The sequence below is a fragment of the Gorilla gorilla genome, chromosome 3 (assembly GCF_029281585.2).
Source record: "Gorilla gorilla gorilla isolate KB3781 chromosome 3, NHGRI_mGorGor1-v2.1_pri, whole genome shotgun sequence".
In the NCBI taxonomy this organism is placed as follows: domain Eukaryota; kingdom Metazoa; phylum Chordata; class Mammalia; order Primates; family Hominidae; genus Gorilla; species Gorilla gorilla.
Genome location: NC_073227.2, coordinates 72,907,097 through 72,934,909, shown reverse-complemented (window position 1 = coordinate 72,934,909; position 27,813 = coordinate 72,907,097). Strand labels below are relative to the sequence as shown.

Genomic DNA, 27,813 nt, shown 5'->3' with positions numbered 1-27,813 from the left:
TGATGTTCATTTTTTTTTGTAGTGGAGTTTACTGAAGAATAGAAGGCAAATTCAGTTAAACTCATTTGTTTTTGTATGAACTGTTATCAGCCTCAAATGACTAGTTCTGTGGGTCTTGGGAACAATTGAAATGTAGCCCAGTAGTGGAATTCTGCTGGGTTGAAGAAGGGTCTTTGCTTTACTGAGATATAGCCCAACTACTCTGGACCACAAACCAGGCATCCCTGCTTTTAAAGTTAGCTATAGGGTTTAACTGTTTATCTAGATACCAGATGTGTAGGATTCTGCATTTTAGAAAGAAGTAGATTTCTTCCTAAAAGACTGTTGTCTTGTATCAGTGTCTGGCTAATCATCTAGTACTACTAATTTCATGAACTTTAAAATCTTATTTATTCCTTAAATATGTTAATTTTGGGTTAGGGATGATATATAGGAATCGGGTCAGGGGGTGGGGGCGGGTGGCGAGTTGCTCATATCTAGGGTCATTCTGCATTTCCTCTAAGTCCTGCATTCTCATTAGATTATTTTTCTGTTAGCAGTCTGGTTCTTTAGCACAGCAGTTCTCAAAACTTTTTGGTTACGTCTTCTTTAAACTCTTTAAAATTACTGCAGATCCCATAGAGCTTCTACTTATGTATGTTTTATCTGTTTTTTAATATTAGAAGTTAAAACTGAGAAATAAAAATATTAGAGCTATGTATAATACACTCATTACATGTTAACATTTTTAAATTTCTTATGAAAAATAACTGTACTTTTCCTAGAATAATTTTAAAAATTTAGTGGGAAGTGGTCTTATTTTATGCTTTTGGAAATCTCTTTACTATGTGGCTTAGTAGAAAAAGCTGGTTTCTCCTGTTTGTTTTCACATTAAATCTATTGTGATATCGCGAGTTATGTGGCCCCTGGAAACTCCACTGTAAGAGAATGAGCATGAAAAAGGCAAATAACATCTTAGTAAAAATTTTTTTTTTTTTTTTTTTTTGAGATGGAGTTTTGTTCTTGTTGCCCAGGCTGGAGTACAGTGGCACTATCTCAGCTCACTGCAACCTCTGCCTCCCAGGTTCAAGCGATTCTCCTGCCTCAGCCTCCCAAACAGCTGGGATTACCGGCATGTACTGCCACACCTGGCTAATTTTGTAATTTTAGAGATGGGGTTTCTCCATGTTGGTCAGGCTGGTCTTGAACTCCTGACCTCAAGTGATCCACCCACCTCGGCTTCCCAAAGTGCTGGGATTACAGGCATGAGCCGCTGCGCCTGGCCACAGCTTAGTAAATTTATGAAAGTAGTTTTGACCTGGCAGATTCAGTAGGGTCTCAAGGACCTCCAGGAATTCCTGGACAAAACGTTGAGAACACTGCTTTGGCAGAAGCTTGGCCTGTATTGGATGAATATTATCAGTGCCCTTGAGGAAGTACACTTTTATCCCTTTAATTGAGAAACTATTTTATGACTATGTTTATTAAGCTAATTTTATAATACCATGGATTTTTGGTCTTACTCAACAGATTACCTCAAATTAACTGGCACTGTTTGCCAGAAATGTAAGCATTTTCCAGAGTTACCATTAAAAAAGAACTTAAAGTTTTTGAAAACTGTATTTATTCTTGTGTTTTTCTATATTCAATTTAAAAAGCCTGCCTATCAGTGTTTTCAGTAAATTCAAAACAGAGAGCAATGCTAATTATCTATAATAAATAGAATTTTCTGGCACAATTAAAATTTATTTAAATGTAAATTTAATAGAGATTAAAAGCTTTCTTAGGATGTTGATTTTTGAATGTGCTTTCTCCTCCAGGATGCACCCTTTATAATAGTTACATTTTGAATACATCATTGACACCACATTTTGTTGAATCTAATTACAGTTTAATTTGTGCCTTCTGCTTACACTGCTCTTTCGATCGTCTCATGATTATATGGAAGCTGGTAGAGATAATTTCTTTACAAGTTCTCTATTAAAAAACATAGGTATTTCTATCAAAAATGTTTTGTGTAAGATAGAAGTTTATTTTCCGTAGGCTTTAGATTTTATAAAATAGAAGAGTAACAGATCCTAATAAAGGTAACATAGTTTATCCATTTTATAGTGTACGTAAAATTATCTTTTTTACCTTTTAGACATGAAGTATGCTGGTAAATTTTTGGTTACTTTGTTGTGTGACCATACCACTTTTTAACCCTTTTTTCTTTTCTTAAAAATAACTTAAATCTTTTTTTGCACCTTGTAATTGTTTTAATTATGAAATAATGGTTTTGCCATATTCTTTCTACATTCTGGTTTGTATTTAAGGGTGGATGGTAGATGAGATGATACACATGTGTGTGCATATGTTTTTGTTTGTGTTGAATTTTTAAAATCCTGATACATAGAAACTCATTTCTGGTAGAAGGTGATATTTAAAGATTTTTGTAAACCTTGGCCTTTTCTACTCATTTTGAGTAAAACTTCTGAGCTTGATGGCTTTGAAATACAAGTCATGAGACTTAAGGAAAGTGATCAAGTTTATCTGTTTCTTAAATAATAGTGCCGATGGAACTTGGAATTTACTAGTGAGAAATAGGAAGCGTAGTTTACATATTCTGCCATTTTTTTTCTTTCATGTGAATTTGAATAGAGAAAAGATAGATGGTTATTGCATATATTGGTTTTCTACTGCTGTATAACAAGTTACTCCAGAATGTAGTGGCTTAAAACAACATACATTTATTATTGAACAGTTTTCATGGGTCAGGAATCTGGGACAGCTTAGCTGGATCCTCTGCTTTAAGGTCTCTCTCAGACCTCACAATCTCCAAAAGCCTGACTAAGGAAGTATTTGTCTCCAAGCTCACTCACCTCTTTGTTAAAAGGATTTTGTTTTTTTCTAGGCTGTTGGATTGACAAGGCTTCAGTTCCTCACTGGTGTAGGCGTCTAATATGTTAGCTTGCTTAATCAAAGCATGTAAGCCAAGAAGGCAACAGAGAGGGTGCCAGTGAAATAGAAATAACTGTCTTTTGTAACCTAGTCATGGAAGTAACATCCTTTGATTTTTTTGTGTGTGTGGTAGAAATAAGTCACAATGTCCAGCCCCCACACAGGACATAAATACCAGCAGACAGAGATCATTGAGAGCCATGTCAGAAGCTATTTTGCCTTAGTTATATAAAATTATGATAGACTACATTGAGAATGAGTTTATAGACAATCTGTTTAGTTTTTTTGTGAGTGCAAAGCCCACTATTAATTTTGTGGGAATTTTTAGTGTGGGTAAATTCTTTTTAATATGATGTTTAACAGGAATGCTGCCTTTCTGTTTCGTTGCCTCAGTTCTTTCAATCTCCTAATAGGATTTCAGGTCTTACCCCCACCCACTTTTACATTTAAGTGTATGTGTTATATGCTGGAAAAATTAAGCTGGGTGTGGTGGCTCACTCCTGTAATCCCAGCACTTTGAGAGGCCAAAGCGGGTAGATTGCTTGAGTTCAGGAGTTCGAGACCAGCCTGGGCAACATGAAGAAACCCCATCTTTATAAAAAATGCAAAAATTAAGGCCAGGCGTGGTTGCTCACACCTGTAATCACAGCACTTTGGGAGGCTGAGGCGGGTGGATCGCTTGAGCCCAGGAGTTTGAGACCAGCCTGGGCAACATAGCGAAACCCTGTCTCCACAAAAAATGCAAAAAATTAGCTGAGCATGGTGGTACACACCTGTAGTCCCAGCTACTTGGGAGGCTGAGGTGGGAGGATTGCTTTGAGCCGGGGAGGCAGAGGTTGCAGTGAGCCGTGGTCATGCCACTCACCCTACGCAACAGTGTGAGACCCTGTCTCAACCAAAAAAAAAAAAAAAAAAAAGAAATCATCTTCTCTTTTGAGAATGCCAGATGGTGTAGGCTCTCATAGTACTTTTAAGTGTCATAGGTAGATGCTTTTGTTTCATAAAAATTCGGAATGGGATTTATTTAGTCTGTACTAAATTGCTCAGCAGTGAAATTAGGAGGGAAGCTTAGAATCGGATCCAGTGATCCTCATAGTATAGTCCTGGGCCAGCAACATCATCTGGGAAATTTAGGGGGAATGTAGGTTTTCTGGTCCCACCCCAGACTTACTGAATCAGAAATTCTCGGGGAAGGGCCCAGCAATCTGTGTGTTTTAAGAGACTCTCCAGGTGATTCTCATGCATGTTCAAGGTGGTTTTTATTTATTTATTTATTTATTTTTTATTTTATTTTATTTTTTTGAGATGGAGTCTCGCTCTGTTGCCCAGGCTGGAGTGCAGTGGCGCGACCTCGGCTCACTGCATCCTCCGCCTCCTGGGTTCAAATGATTCTCCAGCCTCAGCCTCCTGAGTAGCTGGGACTACAGGTGCATGCCACCATGCTTGGCTAATTTTTTGTATTTTTAGTAGAGACAGGGTTTCACCATGTTAGCCAAGATGGTCTCCATCTCCTGACTTTGTGATCTACCTGCCTTGGCCTCTGGAAGTACTGGGATTACGGGTGTGAGCCACCGTGCCCGGCCTATGTTCAAGTTTTAATACCACTAATCTGTTCAGTCTGTTAGAGCTTGAGTATTACTTTTCCAAAAGGTTTTGGCTGGCACTAGAAATCTACTTTTACTACTGTTACATACAGCTTTCCAGGAAAATCAACATTTTTTTAAACTCATTTTTCAGATAAAGGATATAGAAAAGAAACAAAATACTTTCCTTATTTAAGTCTGTTGTCTAGGTTAGGCAGCGTGTGTTTGCCAGGAAGATGGAGGTGTTGGGAGGGGAAAGAAGACGGACGTTTGAGATGAATTTTCTCTTACCTTACACTGTTTCTCTTTTATTAAGAAAAGTCAAATACTAAATAGTGATTTTTAAGTGAGAATGATGTTGGCCTTACATGATGTCACGTATCAGTTTGAAAATACATTCAGTAATTGTCAAAGAATTGGTTATATAGTGTTTCATCAACTTTATAGTCTTGTTTTAATGAACATTTACTTATAAAGATTTGCATTGAAATAACATCTTAGATGAAATGGAGGTCTCACAAGAAGGGCCCTTCCTAGTTGCCATGCCAGCTTTCTGATGTGTAGGTATTGATTGGAAAGACCTATAAATGACATGGTTTTTTCTTTGATTATGTCTTTAATTCCAGTAGATTATTTTTGTCTGTCCTATGATACTGCTTTAGTAAGATTAACATTAAAGGCAGACAGTAATTTTAACTACCTTTGTAATGTACTTAATTCTTTGGTCATATGTCTTTTATCTCTACATTTTGTGGAAGTTTAACAACTTAAATGTTTTTGAGGACTAAAGTTTGAAGGGGCTGACTAGTAATTTTTTAGTTTTTAGCATGAATTTACATTTTAGTAAGCTGTAGTAAGCCTTAGCTAAAGTGATACATCCTGCTCACATAATCATTTAGGTAAAGTTATTAGGATTATAGTATATAGAATGGGTGGATGATTTTGGTATATTCCTTTATCTTATAAATCTTATCTTACAAATCTGTATCTTATAAATCTACGAAAATAATCATGTATTTACTTATGAAAACTAGATCAAATAGTGAAGTTAAGTAGTGTCCGTATTGTTCTAAAGAAAATTAGGTTGTAGTATATATTAAAAACATTTAATGCTCTGCCTTCCTTAACCTTTCTCATTTACTTTGGAGTCTGGGACTCTACTAGCTTGTATGGTTTGTTGGATTCTTTTGGTTTAGTAATTTGGGAAACAGGAAGGTAACCTCAGGATGGATGAGAATTGCCATTAGCTATGGGTCAGTTTAGTAGACTTGTGGATTCATAAAGATTTTTGAAACTTAATGGCTGCTTTATGTATCTTTAGTCTTGTTGGTTTTGTAAGTTTGGAATATGTTTTTATTGTATGGGTGGTTAAAATCAGGTGTTTTGGTCTCTTTTTTAAGGCCATTTGCTGCCTTAAGATCTTTTTAATCTAAATCTCTTACTCTGATAAAACATGCACATCAGAACATGTTTAGTGTTAGAATATGTTTCCTTTGACAAGAAAACATTTGAAAACAATTCTGTTTCTTTTTTTTGGCATACATTTAGCTAATAAATTAGATTATTTTTTGGACTAATTTTGATGCAGTTTTTAAGATAGGATTTAGGAAACCGTTCCAACTGTTTTAGTTATTTATGGTATAAAACTTTTCATGAAAAAGTTACTTTAAATTGTCTTACATTTTTTTTATTTTCCTGCTTAGAAATCTCTCATTTTTCCTCCACTGAAGATAGTTAAAATTTGCATGCCACATAAATTGCCTTTCATGTATCTCTTAAATTTAAAATGCTGAATTTAATTTTAGTATTTAGTAAATACATTTTACATTAGGCTTTAAGGGCACATTTGGTCCCTGTAAATTGAAAATATACATAGTTTATTCCTCAGAGTTTATAATGTATACAAATAATGAGTGAGAGTCACTCAAATTAATATTTGCTAGCACCTGTAGAAGTAAATCATTCACGTTTATGTTAATGTGCCCTGGGGGTGTATATATATGAATTGGTTATTCCCCCTTTCTCTCCTACAAATCAAAGGAAATGTTAGCCTTTTCTCACTTCTGCCAACAATACTAGAACAGTCAACACTTGAATGAACCACAACATATTGAGCTTTACAAAAGTCAGTAATATCCATCATCTTGAGTTATCCTTGTACTACCTGCAGTATTAGAGAAAGAACCCACAGATGAGTTTTTCTATTAAAATGTTAAAATAACCTCAGGCATTGATTATCATATTTAGTTAGGATTAACTTCATGGCATTTGATAATTGTGTGTGCATAAGTGTGCTTTTTAACTGATGTCTAACTTTGTGATTACTAGTGGGGGAAACCTTGTTATCAAGTTGTTAGACTGGGTTTTCATCAAGGAAGTTGGATGTTATACTCGAATTGTTAGTCCTCTACGAGAAAACAGAATGGTTCTCTTGAGTGAATAAGCCAGGATAATGAGGCGAGGGGTTTTATTTCAAAGTTTGTTTTGGTGATGGCATAAATACATAACAGGTTCTGAAATCCAATTACTATATTAAATTTCATCACTTGTTTTTTAGGTATTCCAATAACTGTACCACCTCCAGGTAAAACTTTTTTCATGTTTTCTCCATCATTGTTAATAAACATGAAATTTCAAGCTTATAGTTACAGGAGAGACGGTGTTGATGCGGTTAGAATATGGAATAGGCTATGGGGATTTCAAGGTCCTATTTTCAGCTCTGCCTTTGCTTCATTCCAGTTTTGATTAAGATATTTAGTTTTCTTATACCTGTCTTACCCATTTCTGTAGAAATAGAGATTCTGAGAAAATTCTTACCTATTCAATTTGTGAAGAAAGCAGTATAGGATATAAAATAAAAGTTTTCTTAAAAATGTCTTTACAGACCAATGAATTTTTTATGTAATATAGTGACTATAAGAGAAGAGAAAGATAATTTATCTTGACTTTATCATTATTTCCGATTTTTTAATTTTAATCCTGCTGGCTTAGTATCGTGAGAAAATGTGTTCTAAACCCCACATAGCAACTAGACAGACAGCTGGTCAGGTGGCTGTTCTTAGAGTGGTGATTGTTTACTGTTGTAATAGTATGATCAATAGGAGTTTATATGTGGCCCAGTGTTTTATTTATTTATTTATTTATTTTTACATTTTTGTCAGTTATTTCTTTTTATAGTGTGATATCACACCTGGTAGCAAGTGTGTCTTACTGAGTTCAGTGTTAAAAGCCAAGGTGTGTAAAGAGAATGAGAGGTGATAATGCTTGCAGGGGTGGGTCTAAATTCAAAATGACTTCAATAAACAGAAAGAGTGAAGTTTAGGTAGCATAGTACAGTATACATATTTAGATGTGGAATACAGACATTGATTATGTGTGAATGTGTCTGAAAAAGACTCATCAGGGAAAGTCAAAGGAATCATTTGTGTCTTTTTAGTTTAAAAAACAATGTGGTTGTGAGGCTGTATGAAATAGGATTGTGGACTTTAGGACTAATGTGGTAATTGCCAAATTTTGTACTTTTAAGATGTTTAATAGAGGAGTTATAGATCCTAAAACTGGATACAGTGAAGAACATGGTAAACATGAAAACAATTTGAAGTGGGGCTAAAAATGGATTTAAGTGGACCTTTGAGAAGGATTCAGAGAACTGATTTATTTTTTCACAGAATTACTATAACGGAGGCTCAGTGGAAGTGTTTTCACATAACTAGAAGGTGATAGACAATATGACAGTGGAATACCTCTTGTTCTCATTTAGGACAGTGTCTGAATTGTAGTGTGAGAGACTAAAGTTAGATAATTTAGTGCATTTCCTAGTAGTGAGAGTTGTTAATTGTTAACACTTGGAAGGAATTGGTATCATAAGGAATTGACATCATAAGTTTTTGAAATCTTTTTCTGCTAGGATGCTTTATAGCCTATCTGAATTTGAAAGTGTAGTGTAGATTAACTGTTTTTTAGCCATATTATTCTGTGGTATTCCATTTAGGTATTGTGAATTATTCAGAATGCAGACCCCATGATATAGAGGTACAAATTATATTCCTTCCAAACTAATCCACAAACTATATTATGTGCTTTTCTTTGTAAAACAGTTTGTTAGGGTTGTGCTATTTGAACATATTTTCTGGTGGATATTCTCAGCTTTGAACACTGTACATTTACTGGTAAGATTTTATTTATAAATTACACATTTTAAGGAAATTTCTATACTTCTAAAACTCGAAATATTTTTTGAAAGAGGTAATTGCTATATATCTGCTTTCCTTCTAAAATATTTCAAATATATCTGGTGGCTACTGTTTTATGTATGGAGAAGGTAAGGCATTGAGATTAACTTTCTCATACTTACAAAATGGGCTGTGTGTGGTGCTGAAAATAAGACCGGTGTCCTGACTCCCAGTTTGTTTTCTGTGTATTAGACCAGACTGCTTACTTAAAGTTTTATTGCACTAAAAATCTGTTCATAAGTTTGAGCTCCATTTTTTTCTGTCCATTATTACAACATAGAGAAGCACATTCATATCCCCAGAGAAATTTAGTGATGTGCAGCAACTTTGTTTCACTCTTGACATTAAGTGTACATTGTTAACATTTTTTATCTTATGATTGAATGTTTCAGGTTTTCCTCCTCCACCAGGCGCTCCACCTCCATCTCTTATACCAACAATAGAAAGGTAAATCAGTATGGATACTGATTTTTGATCATTGATAGCCTTTTGACAGAAGAACCATATACTTATCTTGGAAATATTTTCAGATATTTAGTTTTATAAACACAGCACCTGTCTTTTAATTTATAAATCTAGATCTATGTTAGTTACTTTTATATAAGATGTTGGACCTGTAGCCTGATATCAAAACAGGGCAAAGAAAACTAAAATCGTAATATTTTGAAATAATATCTTGCTTTGATTTATGACACACTTGATTAAAGAAGCTCCTAGACTGTTAAAAACCCAGCAAGTCAGTTTTATGGGAAATACAAACATAAATTACTGGAAATCATGAATAATACATGTCTGTTTTGGGATAAAGTAGGGAAAACTATTATGGGACCATAGTCAAGAAAAGCTGTCTTATTCCTTGATACACCATCTCAGCTTCCACAAAGAAGGATTAGATCCATTCTGTGTGGCAGTAGCCTTATTTTTTGTACCGTGTATTTAAGGCTTATGCTAACTAGAACGCTGTACAAAGAATATTTCCTTCATGGGTGGCAGTATGGTGTTTAACAACATAGAAATCAAACAGTGTTGCTAGGCAAGGTTCGTAAGCCCTTTGAGACTCAGTTTTCCTTTTTACCAGAAGGGTTGATAGAGTTGTGAAGATTTTAAAAGCTACTGAATATAAAGTGCAAGTATAATTCTTGGCAGATAGAAATCACTAATAAGAGTTATTGTTATTTCCTCTTAAGTGGCAAATAAACTGTTAAAAATAGTGTGTTTCTGAAAAAAATGATTCAAATAATGTAAAAAGACAAAATATGTGAGAACTTTACATCAGTAGCATCAAACCCTGCATATGATTTTCAGAGGAAACTATAAAATCAAGAAAGTATGAATTGTGAGAACATAAGGATTTAGTTTTATTAAGTGTCTGTTAGACACATTTATTTTCTCAGTCAAAATGTTAAAAAATATTCTTTGTTAATCCTGTCAGTGGGGCTGAATTACTGATTTATAACCAAAAAACCAATTATTTAAGACTAAATTTTTAGTCTGAAATACTCTAATAGCCTGAAATTTTCTATTACTTTACTTGTAACTCAAGCTAAGTTGATTGGATTATTTATGTTAAATAGTATTAGTACATCCTATTTTTCTATAAAATTAGGTATTTTAATTTTTTTAGGTAAAAAACCATGTTTTATTAATAAAATTATAGAACTAAATTATCATTAAATTGGTGGTTGGATAAAAGTTGTAATTATGCCTTGTTTTTCCTTTCGTACTACATTATTAAAATTCAGAACTTATTTGTACCAGACATAAAAATATATCTTTTTCTTCAACAGTGGACATTCCTCTGGTTATGATAGTCGTTCTGCACGTGCATTTCCATATGGCAATGGTAAGTAGTATTATTTAGATGCCTAGATTCAGTTTGAATCAGTAAAGTACTTGAATATTTTTAAAGCAATAAAAACGTGTTCATGGTTTAACATCTTACAGAGCAATTAAAAAATATTAACTACAGGAATGAGTGGTCTATGTATCTGCCAGGTTAGCAAACAATAAATTTAATGTATTTATCAACTATGCTTTTAAAATTAATTCATGGTGACACAACAGGGATATTTGTACTTTGCCTTTTCTAAAAGGATTTAGGATTTGTCACCAATTTGTCTCAATCTTCGTTGTTTGTAACGTTTCTATTTCTTCACTTATGGCACACACCTAACCTTGTTTCCATCTTTCTCCCTCGCTGGTTTAATTTTTTTCTATATCATATGTAGGTCCCGTTTCATGTTCATTCTTGACAACTTTATCCATTCCAAGGCCTTCTGACCCCATTTTCTTTTGCACCTCTTGATCAGTCATTTATTTTAAAAATGCAGTGCATTGTACTAATTTTTTTCTGGAGACAGAGTCTTGTCTGTTGCCTAGGCTGGCGTGCAGTGGTGCGATCACGGCTCACTGTAGCTTCAACCTCCTGAACTAAAGTGATCATCCCACGCAGCTAGGACTACAGGCGTGCATCACCATGCCGGGCTAATTTTGTAGAGATAGGGTCTCATCATGTTGCCTAGGCTGGTCTTGAACTCCTGGGCTCAAGCAATTCTCCTGTCTCAGCCTCCCAAAGTGCTGGGATTACAGGTGTGAGCCACCACACCTGACCTGTACTAAGTTTTAAGGATAGAGTAACCTGTATAGAGTGCTTGCCCTCATAAAAGTTATAGGCTTATGGGGAGATAGCTGGGTGACAGGAGTTAGAGGGTGTCATGGGAGCATAGCAGAGGGGTCTCCTACTCCAGAGAAGTGGAAGGGTAGATAATTTGACTTCCAGGCTATTCAGAGATAAAGGAGTGAGAGGGAACATGGTAGGTATTAGGAGCTGGAAGAAGTGTGTTGTGGCTGGAATGTAGAGACTGTGTGCTTATGCAGGACGTTATAGCCATGCTGTGGAGTTTGGACCTTATTCAGAGGGCTGTGTGGAACCAGTTAGTTTTATGCTGAGTTGTGAAGTTGCTACATTTACATTTGAAAAATCTCCATTCTGGTTAGTTACAATGAGGAAGTTTTGAATTTATAGGGTGAGTAGAAAGGTGGGGTTGGCCTTCTTGGATTGGAACAGCAATAAGAAGTTGTGGAACATGTGGGGGAGTAAAAAATAATTTTCTCCCTACTCTTCCTAGTTCTTAGGATGGACCCTGTATTAAAAGGCACATTAACAAGAGAGAAAAGAACAAGTTTATTAACATGTATACCTCATATATCCATGGGAAATAGCCAGGGAATGAGTAGTTCTCAAAGAGATGGCTTAGAAATCCAGATTATATAGCATCTTCAGTAAGGAGCAATGAATTTTTAGAGAAGTGACAAGATAAAGGAAAAGGGCCTTGAGTCTTCATGAGCAACCAGTTGTGGAAAGGCAATATATACTATATAAAGGCTAGTTGGTGAACATTCTCATGCAGTTTCCTCTGGTGCCTTGTCCATGCCAATAAGGGTCTAAATTTGTCTTCAGTGATCAACTTTTGTCCTTTCTGGTAGAGAGAGGAGGAAGGACACCTTTGTCTTTGTAAACTTACATCGTGCTTTTAGGCAAATTAGGGAGGGCGGGAAGCTTTTCTTGTATCTGCATCTGCTCAGCTACCTTCAGCTCAAAATAATCCTTATGTCAAAGAGGGATGTTTTGGGGTGACGTATTCTGGTCTCCTACAGAGGTAATCCAGAGGAAAAATTAGGATGTCATGTACTCAATACCATTGAAGATGGAGATGGAGAAAATTGAATAGACTCCGAAGGATTTATTTGATAGAATAAAGTCTTAGTGGTAGATCAGAAATGGATACCAGTCATACACTTCTAGGTATCTCTATCAGGGTATTGTACTGTCCTTCAAACTGTACCTGTTCAAACTGCGCTTGCCATTCATTCACTACAAAAGATGGTATTTATGTTGACTTACTTGTTTCAATGACTATGTTTCTTCCCTTTCTCCCCTTTTTTTTTGCTAGATATTTAAGTAGTCATAGTCCTTGGGTTGTAATCTTGATTCTCCCTCTTACCATTTATGTGACTTAAAGATATTCAGCCATTAAATGGACAGCTCAGTTCTTCCTTTTAACGTGGAGTTCATTGAAATACGTTGAAGCACCTTAGTCCTGCCATTTAGTAAACCATCAAATGTTACCTGTTATTTTTTATAATTATCACCCTAATCTCCAACAAGCTCCAAGTTCTTTCCCTTTTCTGCACTCTGAGGCCGTGTAGCATCATTGTTAAAGCATAGGCCCTGCAGTTAGACAGCCTAGGTTTGGGTCCTGGGTTCATCTCATCTTAGTAGCTTTGAATAATAACCTACATCGTTTTTTTCATCTGTAAAATAAATTTTGACTATTAAGTACTTGGCATGATGCCTTTAATATGTAAGCATTTGGTGAACATGACTTATTAAAGTTTGATTGTTTTACTATTTTAATGAGACTTTCCAGTTTCTATTTTGTTATTCAGTTCCATGTATATTTGTTTCAATGCAGATAAACATGAGGAATACTCCATATTAGAAAGAGAGTAATTCTTGAGATTACCCATTCAGTTTCATTACGGAATATTTTATTTTTTAAAAATGCTAACTTGGTATTTAACTTTTTCTCAAGGTAATACATGCACATTTTTATAAAAAAGTGAGTCTCCTGCCCACTCTTTCCTGCCCCCAACTCTTCTCTCAGAGACAAGGTTTTTTTTTGAATGGAAAGCCTCTTTAGTAATAACAATTATAAACCACATTGTAAGAATTAAATAGAAGAAAGTTAGAAGTTTCCTAGTAAAACAAGGTTTTAGAATGCATTTGATAAATACAGCTTCTTTGTTGGTGATTCTGTTTTATCTTTGTTTTTTGATGTGTTTTTAGTTCTTTCAGTGGTCTCTACAGCATTTCTATATATGTTTATCACCTTATTTCTTGAGTATATAACTTACATACCATCTGTTATCTTTCAATATGATAGATGTGTATTTTGCTCAGTTATCATTACTACCCTTCTGTTTTCTCCCACCAATAAAATTATATTACTATTTTTGCTCCTCTTCTCATTTATATATGTATTACTATTTTTGCTCCTCTTCTCATTTATCTGTTTCATGTACCATTCTACTGTGGTAAAATGAGAATATTAGTGCGTCTTTCTAAGCCTTCACTGAACTCTTCTTTCTCCACCACCTAGCTTTGCTCAACTATACTTCTTACAATGTTTACATTTTGTCCTGTAACAAAAATAATTTGTGGTCTGACAGATTTTTAAATCTAAAAGCTAAACAATAAACAACATTTACATTATTATGAATGTATAAATATTGTGCACTGCAGAGATAATTATACACCCAAGTTCCACAAGGGAGAAAGTTACATGACAAATAATTCAAATTACAAGTTGAGTATTCCTTATCAGAAATGCTTGGGAGGAGATGTGTTTTGGATTTCGGATGTTTGTTTTGGAATATTTGCATATACATAATGAGATATCTTGGGGATGGAAACCTAGTCTAAACATGAAATTCATTTTTTTCAGGTACAGCTTATATCTATAGCCTGAAGTTAATTTTACTCTATTTTAAATATTCTTGTGCATGAAACGAAGTTTTTACTGTATTTTGACTGATAACCATCACATGAGTTCAGGTGTGGAATTTTCTACTGGTGGCATTGTGTTGGCTCTCAGAAAACTCTGGATTTTGCAGATTTTGGATTTTCAGATTAGGAAATCTCAACCTGTACCATTGTTTTTCCTTGTATGTCATCAGTTGTGTAAAGTCTTACACATTTTAGTGGGGTTCATATTTGGAACATGCCTTTCTCCACCTCAAGTACATAAAGATATTCTTTAATACTTTTTTCCTCCCAGAAAAAGTTTTCAAGTTTTGCTCTTCACATTTAAGTCATTTGGCCATCTGAAATTAATTTTTTAGGTGTAAAGATCTAGTAGTTCCCAAATCATTTATTGAATAGTCTGTCATTCCTGAGGGATCTACGATTGTCGTCTCTGTCATCTATTACATATCTGTGTGTATGAATCTGATTTTGGGCTTTCTAGATATTCAGTTGGTTAGCTGTCCCTGTGCTAATAAATTCCATAGTATCTTTAATTATGAGTTTTATAGTAAATCTGATATCTAGTGCATCAAAATCAATTGTTGCTTTTACATATGTATTTTAGACTGAACTTAGCAAGTTCCATGAAAAACTTGAGATTTTGATTAATAACATTTGTATAGTACTTACTACATAATGCTCTTTGAAGCAATTTATGTTAATTTATGTAATCCTGACAGAGTTTTAAAGTAGGTGTATTGTTACTATCTCCATTTTATAGATGAAGAAATCAAAATATTAATTTCCACATATCACACAGTAAGTGGCAGAGTCAGGATTTGAACCTATGTTGCCTGGCTTCAGAGTCCTTGCTTTTATTTACTATACCATATTGCAGTTGCACTGATGCTCTAGATCAGTCTGGGTGGAATTCATACCTTTACAGCATTGAGTTTATCAGTGATCAAGGACTTTCTCTCCATTTGCAGAGGTGTTGTTTTCAATAAACTGCTATAGTTATCTCCATACACTTCTTGAATGTCTTTGGTTAGATTTAGTCCTTAGGTACCTAATGTTTTTGTTGCTGTTATAAGTGTTATATACATTTGAACAGTGTGTTCTGTTTATATTTGCTTGTAATCAGAAATAGTTGTTTGGTTGGCTATTTTTATAGCCATTTACCTTTCTGAACTCTCACTATAATTTGTAAAGTCTATTTGGGAAATACTCTTGCAGATAATGACAGTTTTGCTCCTTTCTTTTCAGATCCTTGTTTGTCCCTTTTTTTGTTTTGTTTATTTGTTCTTGCAAGAACCTCCATTATAATATTATATAACAGCAAATTAAATTATAACAACATTATAATGTCGAAGTACTCAAAGTGGAGTTCTTGTATGATTCCTTTTTTCTTTATAAAGGAAATGCTTCTAGATTTTTACTGTTAGGTTTTTGATAGAACCATCAGGTTAAGGAAAATCTGTTCCTCTCCTAATTTTCCAAGGGCTTATAAAACTATGAATAGGTACTGGGTTGTATCAAATGCTTTCTGAGATGATCATAATTGTTTTTCTTCTCTAATCTGTTAATGTGACAAATTACATTGCTACATTCTTCTAATATTAAGCTACTGTTGATTTGCTGAAATAAACCTAACTTGCCCATGATTGATTATCTTTTTTTCTAGGTAAACACTGATAATGTGTTTCTAATTATTTAGGATTTTGACATCTAAGTTTATATGTATAATAAAATTGGCTTAGGATTTCCCTTTATTTATACTGCCCTTACCTGATTTTGACACCAAGATTATACCAGCCAGGTGGGATAAGTCAGGGAATAATCTTTTTTTTTCCCTATTTGCTGGGAGTTTGTGTAATATTGGAATGATCTGTACCTTCACTCACCTGTAAAAGGCATCTGGCCTTGTAGGAAGATTTTAAATTACTGATTTAATGTCTTTAATAGTTATTAGACTCTTCAAGATTTCTTTTTTGTTTTGAGTTTGGTAAGTTTTTGTTTTTTGTTTTTAGTAGTTAATCCATTTCGGCTAAGTTTTTAAGTGTGTTGGTATAAAGTGCAGCATATTCTCTTTATTGTTTAATCTGTGTTGTCTGTAGTTGTGATCCCTTTTTGCTTCTGATGCTGTTTATGTGTTCTCTTTTTTCTTAATCTTGTCATAAAATTGTCGTGTTTTATTTGTTGTCTTCAAAAACCAACTTTCAGTTTTTTTCCATTATATGGTAGTTTTCTATGTACTTGATTTCCATTCTTTGTTATCTGTTTTTTGTTGGATTATTCTGTTTTTCTGCATTCTTATATTGGAGACTTAGCTCATTAATTTTTATTCTTTTCTAATGTAGTATTTTAAGACTAAATTTTCTTCTGGAACAACTTGTATCCCTAAACTTTCGATATATCTTATGTTTGTCTATGTTTAGTTCCTAATGATTTAAATTTATGGTGTTTTTGACCCATGAATTATCAGAAATGTGTTTTTAATTTGAAATGGTTAGGGATTATTTTCTCATAACTTTTAAATTTGACTTCTAACTTAAATTGCGTGGTGGTCAGAGAACAAATCTGTTACACTCATCCTTTGAAAGTATATGTACATTTTCATAAATGTTTCATATGTGCTTGAGAAGAATAATATCCTTTGTTATGGGCAGTATCCTATGTGATGTCCATTACATCAACCATGCTAAGAACATGTAGCTCAAGTCTTTATTTGCATGGTGGCCTGCGCCTGTAGTCCTAGCTATTTGGGAGGCTGAGGTGGGAAGATCACTTGAGCCTGAGAGTTCAAGGCTGCAGTGAGAACTGTTCTGTAGCCTGGGTGACAGCAAGACCTCGTCTCTTAAAACAAAAAGAAACCACTTCTATATTTGTACTGATTTTTTCATCTGCTTAATTCACCAGTAATTGAGAGAAATATGTTAATCTCCCATAATCATGGTGAATTTCCTGTTCCTACCTGTATTTCTATTAGTTTTTACTTTCCAAAACTTAAGGTGATGTTGTTAGCTACCTGGAAGTTTAAATTTGTTCTGTTTCCTTGGTAAATTTACATCATCCATCTTCATGTGATCATCCTTTCTTTCCTAAGTAATGGTTTCTGTATGAGTCTGTTGTGTCATTAATAAAGCTACTCTTTTTTTTTTTTTTTTTTGAGATGGAGTCTCACTCTGTTGTCATGCTGGAGTGCAGTAGCGCCATCTCGGCTCACTGCAAGCGCCACCTTCCTGGTTCAGGCAATTCCTCTGCCTGCCTCAGCCTTCCAAATAGCTGGGATTACAGGCATGCGCCACCATGCCCGGCTAATTTTTTTTTTTGTATTTTTAGTAGAGACAGGGTTTCACTATGTTGGCCAGACTGTTCTCGAACTCCTGACCTCAGGCAATCCGCCCACCTCTGCCTCCCAAAGTCCTGGGATTATAGACGTGAACCACCGCGCCCAGCCTGAAAGCTACTCGTTTTCGATCGGGGGTTGTTTTTTTTTTCTCATCTTTTTTCTTTCAACCTTTCTGTGTGTTTTTATGTTGTTTATATTCAGGTTATAGTTAGGTTTTTAAAAAATACAAATCAACAATCTTTGTTTTGTAACTGATGAGTCAGTCCCTTTTTATTACTGAGAATATTTAGCTATTTGAACTTAACTGTCCACCTACATCTTTGTCAAGTCTTCTTGAATTGACTGAGTTTCTTTCTCATTGATTTTCAAAAAATCCTGTTTTCTTCATTGTTTTGAAACTATACATTTTCTTTTTTTTTTTTTTAGTGGTTACTCTTGAAATTTATTATTCATACTTAACAATGTGTAGTTACGTATAATTTGAACATCTTTCTCCATCAATACAGAGACTTTAGAATAATCTTTCTCTTCTAACTTATATCCTATTGTGGTTCACTATTTTAGTTTTCTTCTTTTTTAAAAAAAACTCTGCTATTGAATAGCGTATATTGTTTATTTGGATTTGCATATATGATTACCATTTATTTGTTCAACCATTACTTCTTTTCATGTTAGATCCTCTAGGATAATTTTTCTTTTTCTCTAAGTATATCTGATAGACATTCCTTTTTTTTTTTTTTTTCTTTTTCTGAGATAGAGCTTCACTCTGTTGCCCAGTCCGGAGTACAGTGGTGCAATCTCGGCTCACTGCAAGCTCCGCCTCCCAGGTTCATGCCTTTCTCCTGCCTCAGCCTCCGGAGTAGCTGGGATTACAGGCACCTGCCACCGCACCCTGCTAATTTTTGTATTTTCAGTAGAGACAGGGTTTCACCATCTTGGCCAGGCTGGTCTTGAACTCCTGACCTCATGATCCACCCACCTCGGCCTCCCAAAGTGTTGGGATTACAGGCATGAGCCACTGCACCTGGCCTGATAGACATTCTTTTGGTAAAGTCTCTTGGTTGTAAGTTTTGCTTATTTTTTTGTTGATGTTTACAAAGGCTGTTTGAATCTTGAAATAAAATGTTGAGTACACTTTTCTAGGTTGAAATTTTTTTCTCAACACTTTTTTTTTTTTCTTTTTTTGAGATACAGTCTCACTCTGTTGCCCAGGCTGGAGTGCAGTGACATGATCTCTGTTCACTGTAACCTCCGCCTCCCAGGTTCAAGTGATTCTCCTGCCTCAGCCTCCCAAATAGCCGGGATTACCGGCATGCACCACCATGCCTGGCAAATTTTTATATTTTTAGTAGAGACGGGGTTTCACCATGTTGACCAGGCTGGTCTCAAACTCCTAGCCTCAAGTTATCTGCCCACCTCGGCTTCCCAAAGCGTTGGGATTACAGGCGTAAGCCATCGCGCCTGGCCTCCTCTCAACACTTTGAAGATGTCCCAATGTATTCTGGTTTCCATTTTTTATATTGGGAAGTTTGTGGTCAACCTAATTCTGATTCCTGTTCACCTTGTATAATGAAGGGTCTTTATATGTTAGGTTTTTAAGATTTGTTTCTGGATCTTCCCCTGATACTGTGGGTATTCATTCACCATGTGATATTTCTCTTTTCTATTTATAAAATGAATTTCTATTATAATCTAATGACACATTTTTGGTGGGCATTTTGTTTTTTTTAAAGTACCATAATGTTTGTTTTTAATTGTGTTTTTTCTTTAGTTGCCTTTCCCCATCTTCCTGGTTCTGCTCCTTCGTGGCCTAGTCTTGTGGACACCAGCAAGCAGTGGGACTATTATGCCAGAAGAGAGAAAGACCGAGATAGAGAGAGAGACAGAGACAGAGAGCGAGACCGTGATCGGGACAGAGAAAGAGAACGCACCAGAGAGAGAGAGAGGGAGCGTGATCACAGTCCTACACCAAGTGTTTTCAACAGGTTTGTTGGGTGTGCAGGAGTTTATCCTATGTATTTTATAAGCACTTACAAATTTATTTTTGTTATGAGAAAGTGAATTTCAATTCACTTGGAAAAGAGATGCTCAGGGAGTACTTAGGAAAGCCATCTTAAAATGATAAAGGATTAGAGGCTTCCCATTACCTTGAACAGTAGTCCTTAAATTTGTTTGTTTACTTATCTCTTAAAAGAATTTTCTACCCCTTCATTTATTTTTATCTCGCCATCTGAGTTTTTCATCTTAAGCTTAAGTTAGTTGACCATATAGATATTTCCAGTGTATTATAAATATTAATATTTAAAAATAAAATTATCACCACTTTTATTATTCTGTTTTTAGAGACAGGGTCTTGCTTTGTCATCCAGGCTGGCTGGAGTTCAGTGGCATGATCATAGCTCACTGCAGTCTTACATTGGAAGAAGATGCCATCTAAGACTTTCAGAGCTAGAGAAGAGAACTCAGTGCCTGGCTTCAGAGTTTGAAAGGACAGGCTGACTCTCTTGTTTCCCAATGCATTGTTCCCTAACATAGGAAGTCCTGGGCTCAAGTGATCCTCCTGGCCTAGCCTCTCAAGTAGCTAAGACTACAGTCATGCATCACCATGCTTGGCTCATTTTTAAAATTTTTTGTAGAGTCAGGATCTTGCTGTGTTGCCCAGGCTAATTCTCTTAAAATATATCCAGTGGATTAAAAACACTATAGTGATTTTCCAAAATTATCCATTTTTTAAAGAAAATGCACAAATAGGCTCTCTTTAAGAATTGGAAATTTTACATTTCTTTTTGTATTCGAATTTTTACTTCTGTACCACTTCCCTCAAAGAATTTTGTTCTAATGTAAAAGTTTCATAATCTTAAAACTTTTTAAGTGGGTTTTCCTATTAGTCTTTCGTGCAACACACTTATGTGTTAAGTTTTAATGTTTAAGGAAATTTTCCTTATATGTGTTTTAAAAAATTTTCATCCTGATTTTAGTTATTTATATTCTGTCAGTGCAAACCACATGTACAACAGTGGTCTCATAAGATTACAGTACTGTTTTTACTGTACTGTACTTTAGATACACAAATACCATTGTGTTAAAATTTTCTACAGAATTCAGTGCAGTAATATGCTGTACAGATTTGAAGCCCAGGAGCAATAGGCTATAATATATAACCTAGTGTATAATAGGCTGTACCATCAAAGTTTGTGTAAGTACACTCCGTGGTGTTTGCACAACAATGAAATCACCTAATAATGCATTTCTCAGAACATATCCCTGTCATTAACTGACACTTGACTGTATACATATACTGCAAATTTTGAAAATAATGTAATGGAATTGCATCCTTTAATGAGAAGGAGGAGCTTTCCTCCATCCCCAGTGAGTATTACTATTGTTAGGAAAAAAATAGAGTTTGTTCAGAATGCTTAAAATATTCAGTAAACCATCCTGTAAACAGATGTGCTGCCATTCAGGCTTTGGTGTTCCATTGATAGAGCACAGGCAGAGTCTTAATTCTAAGTCGATTTACCATAATTCTAAGGACTCTAGGATTTTCAGGGTGGTAAATGGGCACCAACTTCAACTTAAAAACACCAGCTACATTAAGGAACAATGCATTAGGAAACAAGAGAGTGAGCCTGTCCTTTGAAACTTTGAAGCCAGGCATTGCCTTCTCCTCTCTAGCTATGAAAGTCTTGATGGCATCTTCTTCCAGTATAAGGCTATTTGATCTACATTAAAAATGTGTTGCTTAGTGGAGCTACCTTCATCAGTGATTTTAGCTAGATCTTCTGGATAACTTGGTGTAGCTTCTACATCAGCAGTTACTGCTTCACCTTGTACTTTTATGTTATATAGATAGTGTCTTTCCTTAATCCTTACAAACCAACTAACCTCTGCTAGCTTCCATTTCTTCTGCAGCTCCCTCACCTATCTCTGTCTTCATAAAATTGAAAAGAATTGGGCTTTGCTCTGGATTAGGCTTTGGTTTAAGGGAATGTTGTGTGGCTGGTTTGTTCTTCTATCCAGACACTAAAACTTTCTCCATATCAGCAAGAATGCTGTTTTCATTTTCTTAACCATTCATGTGTTCACTGGAGTAGCACTTTTAATTTTCTTCAACAGCTTTTTCTTTGGCTTGACAACTTGTCTGTTTGGCACATGAGGGCTAGACTTCAGCCTATCATTACTTTTGACATGCCTTCCTCTTCAAGCTTCCTCATTTTTAGCTTAATCATTTTTAGCTTTTGATTTAAAATGAGAGATGTGCAATTCTTCCTTTCACTTGAATGCGTAGAGGCCATTGTAGGGTTATTAATTGGCCTCATTTCAACATTATTGTTTCTCAGGGAATAGGGAGACCCGAGGAGAGGAAAGAGATGACCTGAACAGTGGATCGGTCAAGAACATGTACATGTATTAAGTTTGTTGACTTACATGGATGTGGCTTATGGTACCCCTAAACAGTTACACTAGTGCCTCAAACTAGATCCTGTTCAGAGATATTATAACAAATTACTGAGTTTATTTTGGTGCAAAAAAAGTTGATATCGATGCATAATTTTTTCATAGTATGCATTTTCCGTGAACTTTTTGAAGACCTTTCATATTGTCAAGCTGTCTAGGACTGGTCGGTAGCTTAAAACTTTACCAAAAAAAAAAATGCACAGAAGGGACTGATGAGGATTTACTCATCTTTTTTCCGTCCTTTGGCTCCTGCTAATATGACTTATACATTGTAGGCACTTAATAAAATTTTATTGACCAAATAAGTAAACACTATGACACGTGCGTGTGTGTGCATGAGTATATGATTTGTGTTTGCTTGGTGGGAAATGTGCTGTTGACTTTAGCCAATTAAGTGCATGATTCTTCTAAGTTCAAGGGCATTGCTTTCCAGAAAGTCAAATTGTTTCTAATGTGGAAATGAATATATGTGAGATAGCATTGCTGTCTCTAGAATGTACATGTTTATAAGTAAGGAACTTAATGCAAAACTTGATAGGAAATAAGAGTAAAATAAATTGCTTTGCCAAGCAGGACTCATAAATTTTCTTTGCATAAATAACACATTGTTTATAGAAGATTTGGCTAAATCCTCTAATTCTTCTGCTTCAAATACATGCACAGATATTACTGAGTTTTTATTGAAACTTAAAAGTGTTAATGTTTAAACCACATTTGATATTCAGGTTGCTGAACTGTAGGGCATTAGGAGTCAATGTTTACCTAAATTTGACTAAAATGTTTAAGGCCACAGAGGCAAAAAGTGGAGGAATTTTGAGTTGTTCTGAATTATCCCAGGAAAAAATTACACTCTGGAAAATCCAAGTGAAGTATAAGTAAAGGTTTCTGAAGGCTGGTATTTTAGCAGTATGGCATGTAGTATATGTTGCTTTACAAATTACAGGGCCATTGTTTTGAAAATTACAGGCCAGTTTCAACTTCTGTTTTTTAGGGAGCTTAATTATGGGCCAGAAAGAAGGCTGGTCATTCTAGGATGTTTGAAATGAACTCTAATAATTTCCAGGTCCAGAGAAACCTTTGTGGTTCAGCCACTTATCAGAAAAGGGGATGGAAGGAGGAGTGTCTTTATATTTTGTGTGTAGGACCCAATCTTCTACCATCTGTTATAAGGTTCCCATCACAGGGCTGCTTTCAGAATCTAAAGGCTCCAAGTTCAACAAGAGTTGGTTTTAGGGTAAGAGGAAAAAGAGTTAACAAATGACACATTATGAGGTAATTGACTTTAACTATTTTTATGTAAATCTAGTTGGAGTCATTGAAAAGCCTCATTTTTTGAGAGAAGTTAACTATATTTCCTATGGTGCTAGTTTATTCTACTTGAAGACATGATACTAAAAAGTTCTGCTTCTGAAAAAATTAAGCATTAAATTCACCAAAGACTGTCATTTATTGAGTGCCTACTCTCATACCAAGCACTTTATAAATGTTGTCAGTTCTGTAAGAAGTCTTGAAAAAGACTGTTGGCAATTTTACAGAGAAAACCGAGGTTTAGAGAGGTTAAGTAATAGCCTGGGTCACTAATTTAGTAAGTGGCAAAATCAGGATGTGATCCTGTGTGTACTCCACTTGTACTCTTTCTGCTCCTCTCTACTGACTGGCATGGCATGTTACTTTTCAGGTGACATGCCTCCACACTCCAAATACAAAAGTACATATTTATGGGTAGAAAAAAATAGTGGAAATACATATACAAATATGTGCAAATGTGTATATTAATACATTTTCTGTTTTTTAAATAGGATTCTAAAATTTTAATGTATCACAGATAATAACTTGGTCAGCAGTACAATTGGGCATTAAGCATAGCATTAATGAATCATTACTTTTGCTAGAACACAGGCTGACGTGTCTTTTAAAACATGGCTTATAGTTGTCACCTGACTATGTTAAACCCTGAGATTCCTTACCATCTTGATGTTTCATACAAATTACTACTTTAATAATTCATATTAAACATTTCTAGAAATCAAAGCTCTTCAGCATACTCTTCTAAAAGATTATTCTAAGTGAATTTACTGATGTTAAGTTGTAGAAAGTGTTGACTTCTATGCTAAACATAAAAAAAAGAAAAAGGAAGAAATAAGAGACTTGAAGGATAAAGAGAAAGATGGAAAGAGAATGTCAGTTAAAGGACATGAAAGGAAAAGAGGTCTAGGGAGGTAAAGAAAGACCACCCTCTAACTCTAGCCATTAGTCTCAGTTTCACCAGTCTGTGTAATTCAACCCAAAATCAGAAAATGGAGATGCAGCTTCTATTTATGCAGTTGAAATTATTAGCCATGTAGTTCCCCCGCCCCCCCCCCGCCCCCACAGATGTAATTAGGATGTCAGAATGCAGGTATGTCCAATCTGCATTTTGTATGGATACTGTAGAAGTTGCTTTGATGTCTCTGTTCTTTATTTTTATACTTCTCTATTTGATGAATATTTAGTAATAAACCTAAAGTTTAAAAACTTATTTGCTTTCTGTTTTGTAGTAATTGTGAGTCGTGTATTTTTATAATGTTAAACGTATGTCCAAGACTTTCCAAGAATATTGATTAGAAATCTGAGATATACAAATATTATTTTAATTCTAAAAGGAGCAAAAATTTTAAAAGCTGATAACAATTTAAATCAGTTGCAGATCTCACTTTTTCAAGAAATGAAAAAACCAAAGCATTGTTATATTAAATCTTTTTAACAGCTATGAAAGCACAGAACAAAATTGGTCATTTAACATGTGTAATTATTATATATTTATATTCTTAGCTCTAGTGCTATTTTGAGAACAAGCATTATTTTCCTCTCAATTCAACGAATATTTATTCCTCACTAATGTTATAAAAGATGCTAATGTGAGGATTTTGGATTTGGACTGCAGATCACATCTCTTTTACAGTTTGAATCCATTCAGAATTAATGGTCCAGTTGTCAAGAAAACATTTCTATTTCAATTTCAGCGATGAAGAACGATACAGATACAGGGAATATGCAGAAAGAGGTTATGAGCGTCACAGAGCAAGTCGAGAAAAAGAAGAACGACATAGAGAAAGACGACACAGGGAGAAAGAGGAAACCAGACATAAGTCTTCTCGAAGGTTTGCTCTTTAATAAAATAGTGAACCAATAGTATGTGAGAGATTTTGACTTACTACATTGTCGCATTGGAAGAGGGGAAATTTTGGCCTATGAATCAGTCTTGCTTGGTTTCATTAGAGAAAAATTCAGGGCCTTGTCTCAAATTTTTTTAAAAAAGCATTAAACAAAATACCTATTTGCCAAAAATCAACCCTATACAGTATTTCCGGTTTTGAGTTAATGCCTGTTTCTAATTTGTTACTGTATATTATAATATGCATTTCAGAAGCTGTGTATAGGCACTGGGAATCTGAGATAATATCAGTGAAGATGGCCCTATAAAATAAATACAATCCCTGCATAAAAGTCACATAAAACTGATTATTCCCCACATTATATTTATGAGAAAATGCATTAGATTAAACCGTGTTATATTGAGAATTTCCTTAGAGTGATTGGATTTTTGTCACTGATTGTGTATTTAAACAGAACACACCTTTTTTTTTTTTTCCAGTAATAGTAGACGTCGCCATGAAAGTGAAGAAGGAGATAGTCACAGGAGACACAAACACAAAAAATCTAAAAGAAGCAAAGAAGGAAAAGAAGCGGGCAGTGAGCCTGCCCCTGAACAGGAGAGCACCGAAGCTACACCTGCAGAATAGGCATGGTTTTGGCCTTTTGTGTATATTAGTACCAGAAGTAGATACTATAAATCTTGTTATTTTTCTGGATGATGTTTAAGAAATTTACCTTAAATCTTGTTCTGTTTGTTAGTATGAAAAGTTAACTTTTTTTCCAAAATAAAAGAGTGAATTTTTCATGTTAAGTTAAAAATCTTTGTCTTGTAATATTTCAAAAATAAAAAGCAATGACTTTATATCCAAGAAAGGAATGTGAATGAGTCACTTAACAGGGAATCTAAAGAGCTGTGTTAGCTGTGTACATACACAAATTATTATCTGAGAAAAGGTCAAGGTTCCACTTGGGCCACAGTTTTTTTGTTAATCAAACAAACACCAGTCTCTTAAGAGGCTGCACCACAAAAGGCAACAAAGGGCCCCTCTAAGGCTTGAGATTAAAACTAGTCTTTATCATTACTGCTGTGGCACTCTTGCTTAGTATATTAAAAGAGACTCATACATTTTTGATATCACAACTTTTTGATGGCTTTTCAATATTCTAAATTTGGGTTCCTGGTGAAACCAAATGGGGTACACTTACTTTCATATCCAAATTAATAAAAACCTATAAGGCATTTGGGTGGCCTCTATGAAATAAATTACCCTTAGTGTAGTTTCTAGGAGGCATGTGTACAAACACTGTTCATTGTGGCACAAATTTAAATCGCCTCATGACCATGCCTGTGAGCCAGCGTCAAGCTGGTTTGGCCTTCTTGATGCATTTTCCAAGGCCCACTGGTGGAGCAGCATGAGTTTTTATACAGTTACTAACAATTGTGGAAAAAAAGAGCTTTAGCCATTTCTTACTAAAAACAAAACAAGTATATAATTCTCTGAGCATTTTTAGGGATAAGCCTAGGAGGTATTCATCGGTCATGGTAACAAATAAATAACATGGTATTTGAAAGAATAAATTACTAGGATCTTTTAAATGGTGATAATACAAGTAATCTTTTATTTAGTATCACATACTAAAAGACAACTATAACTTCTGAAAAATTTTATTTATTTCTTGTTTGATGAAAGCAACGTTTCTCAGCAATGCATTTTAAAAAATATTTTAGCTGTAAATTAAAAATGGCCATAATGTACCCTTGGCAGACTTCAGCATATACCAAATTTTAAATTTAAATCAACTTGAATTCAGTGGGGTATACAAATCATTTTAGCTGTTTGGCTTTTTATTGAATAGAAAAAATATAAACAATGTTGTAGAGTAATTAATGAGAAATCCTCCACACTGAAAAAAAACTAGTAGTTGTTTTAATTTTTTTGGAATCTTATTTTCTGAGGTGTAACTGGCTCTCATTAGATCATACTTCTTTTCCTGACATTTTTACAATGTATTCTTTCTTTTTAAATATAAAAACTGACAAGATAAATATAGTGTTCCAACTTAGCCTATTTGTGATTTTTCTGTTTTCCTCTGACCCATCATTGATTCTATAAAAAAGTGCCAGGCCAAGAAACAATAGTTAGAGTAATTCTTCCTTTAAGTTCTTTCAGCAGTCTTGCCAAGCAAGCATGTATCATTCCTGATGTACTTCTACCATTGACAGCAAGAAGAATATCACCACATCTAAAAAAAAACAAGATATGATTAGTATTTTAATTCATTGCTGAAGTTAATGCAAGTTTATCTTAGTGGTCCTAGATTTTGCTACATCTGACCATTTTAATTATGTTAACTTCTAATTGAGATATTTCTTGCCTCTTATTTACATTCTCCAAACTCACTACCCATTCAGCTTGTGTTAGAAGGAATGCTAAAAGTATGGGGAGTTGTAGTATGGGACCAAGAATATGTGTAATTATTTTGGATTTCTCAGAAGTTGAATGCTACGTAAATACTTTTAATCCCCACAAAGTATAATCAATACATGCCTTATCTCAAATGGGGCCAAGCTTTGGCATTTATGAAACAACATTTAATATAAGTATT

The 27,813-nt window shown here is 34.7% G+C and overlaps 2 protein-coding genes across 45 annotated transcripts in view; one reads left to right on the top strand and one right to left on the bottom strand.

Annotated features, from left to right (window-relative positions):
* Window positions 1–26,079, top strand: part of FIP1L1 (factor interacting with PAPOLA and CPSF1) — an 82,012-nt gene extending 55,933 nt beyond the window's left edge. For 9 of the 40 annotated variants that reach the window (XM_019025506.4, XM_019025501.4, XM_055385817.2 and 6 more), the window contains 5 exons: window positions 9,127–9,181; window positions 10,522–10,577; window positions 19,385–19,598; window positions 25,074–25,211; window positions 25,706–26,079. In XM_019025506.4, coding sequence (XP_018881051.1) covers window positions 9,127–9,181; window positions 10,522–10,577; window positions 19,385–19,598; window positions 25,074–25,211; window positions 25,706–25,853 — 611 coding nt within the window. In that variant the 3' untranslated portion in view covers window positions 25,854–26,079. Of the gene's footprint in view, window positions 1–7,059; window positions 7,087–9,126; window positions 9,182–10,521; window positions 10,578–19,384; window positions 19,608–25,073; window positions 25,212–25,705 lie in introns of all 40 variants that reach the window. The other 31 variants (XM_019025505.4, XM_019025499.4, XM_019025502.4 and 28 more) reach the window with 9 other exon arrangements.
* Window positions 26,080–26,796: 717 nt separating this feature from the next.
* The window catches only part of LNX1 (ligand of numb-protein X 1), a 201,054-nt gene continuing 200,037 nt past the window's right edge, over window positions 26,797–27,813 (bottom strand). For all 5 annotated transcript variants that reach the window (XM_004038680.5, XM_055385813.2, XM_055385815.2 and 2 more), the window contains one exon: window positions 26,797–27,450. In XM_004038680.5, coding sequence (XP_004038728.2) covers window positions 27,315–27,450 — 136 coding nt within the window. In that variant the 3' untranslated portion in view covers window positions 26,797–27,314. The remainder of the gene's footprint in view (window positions 27,451–27,813) is intronic.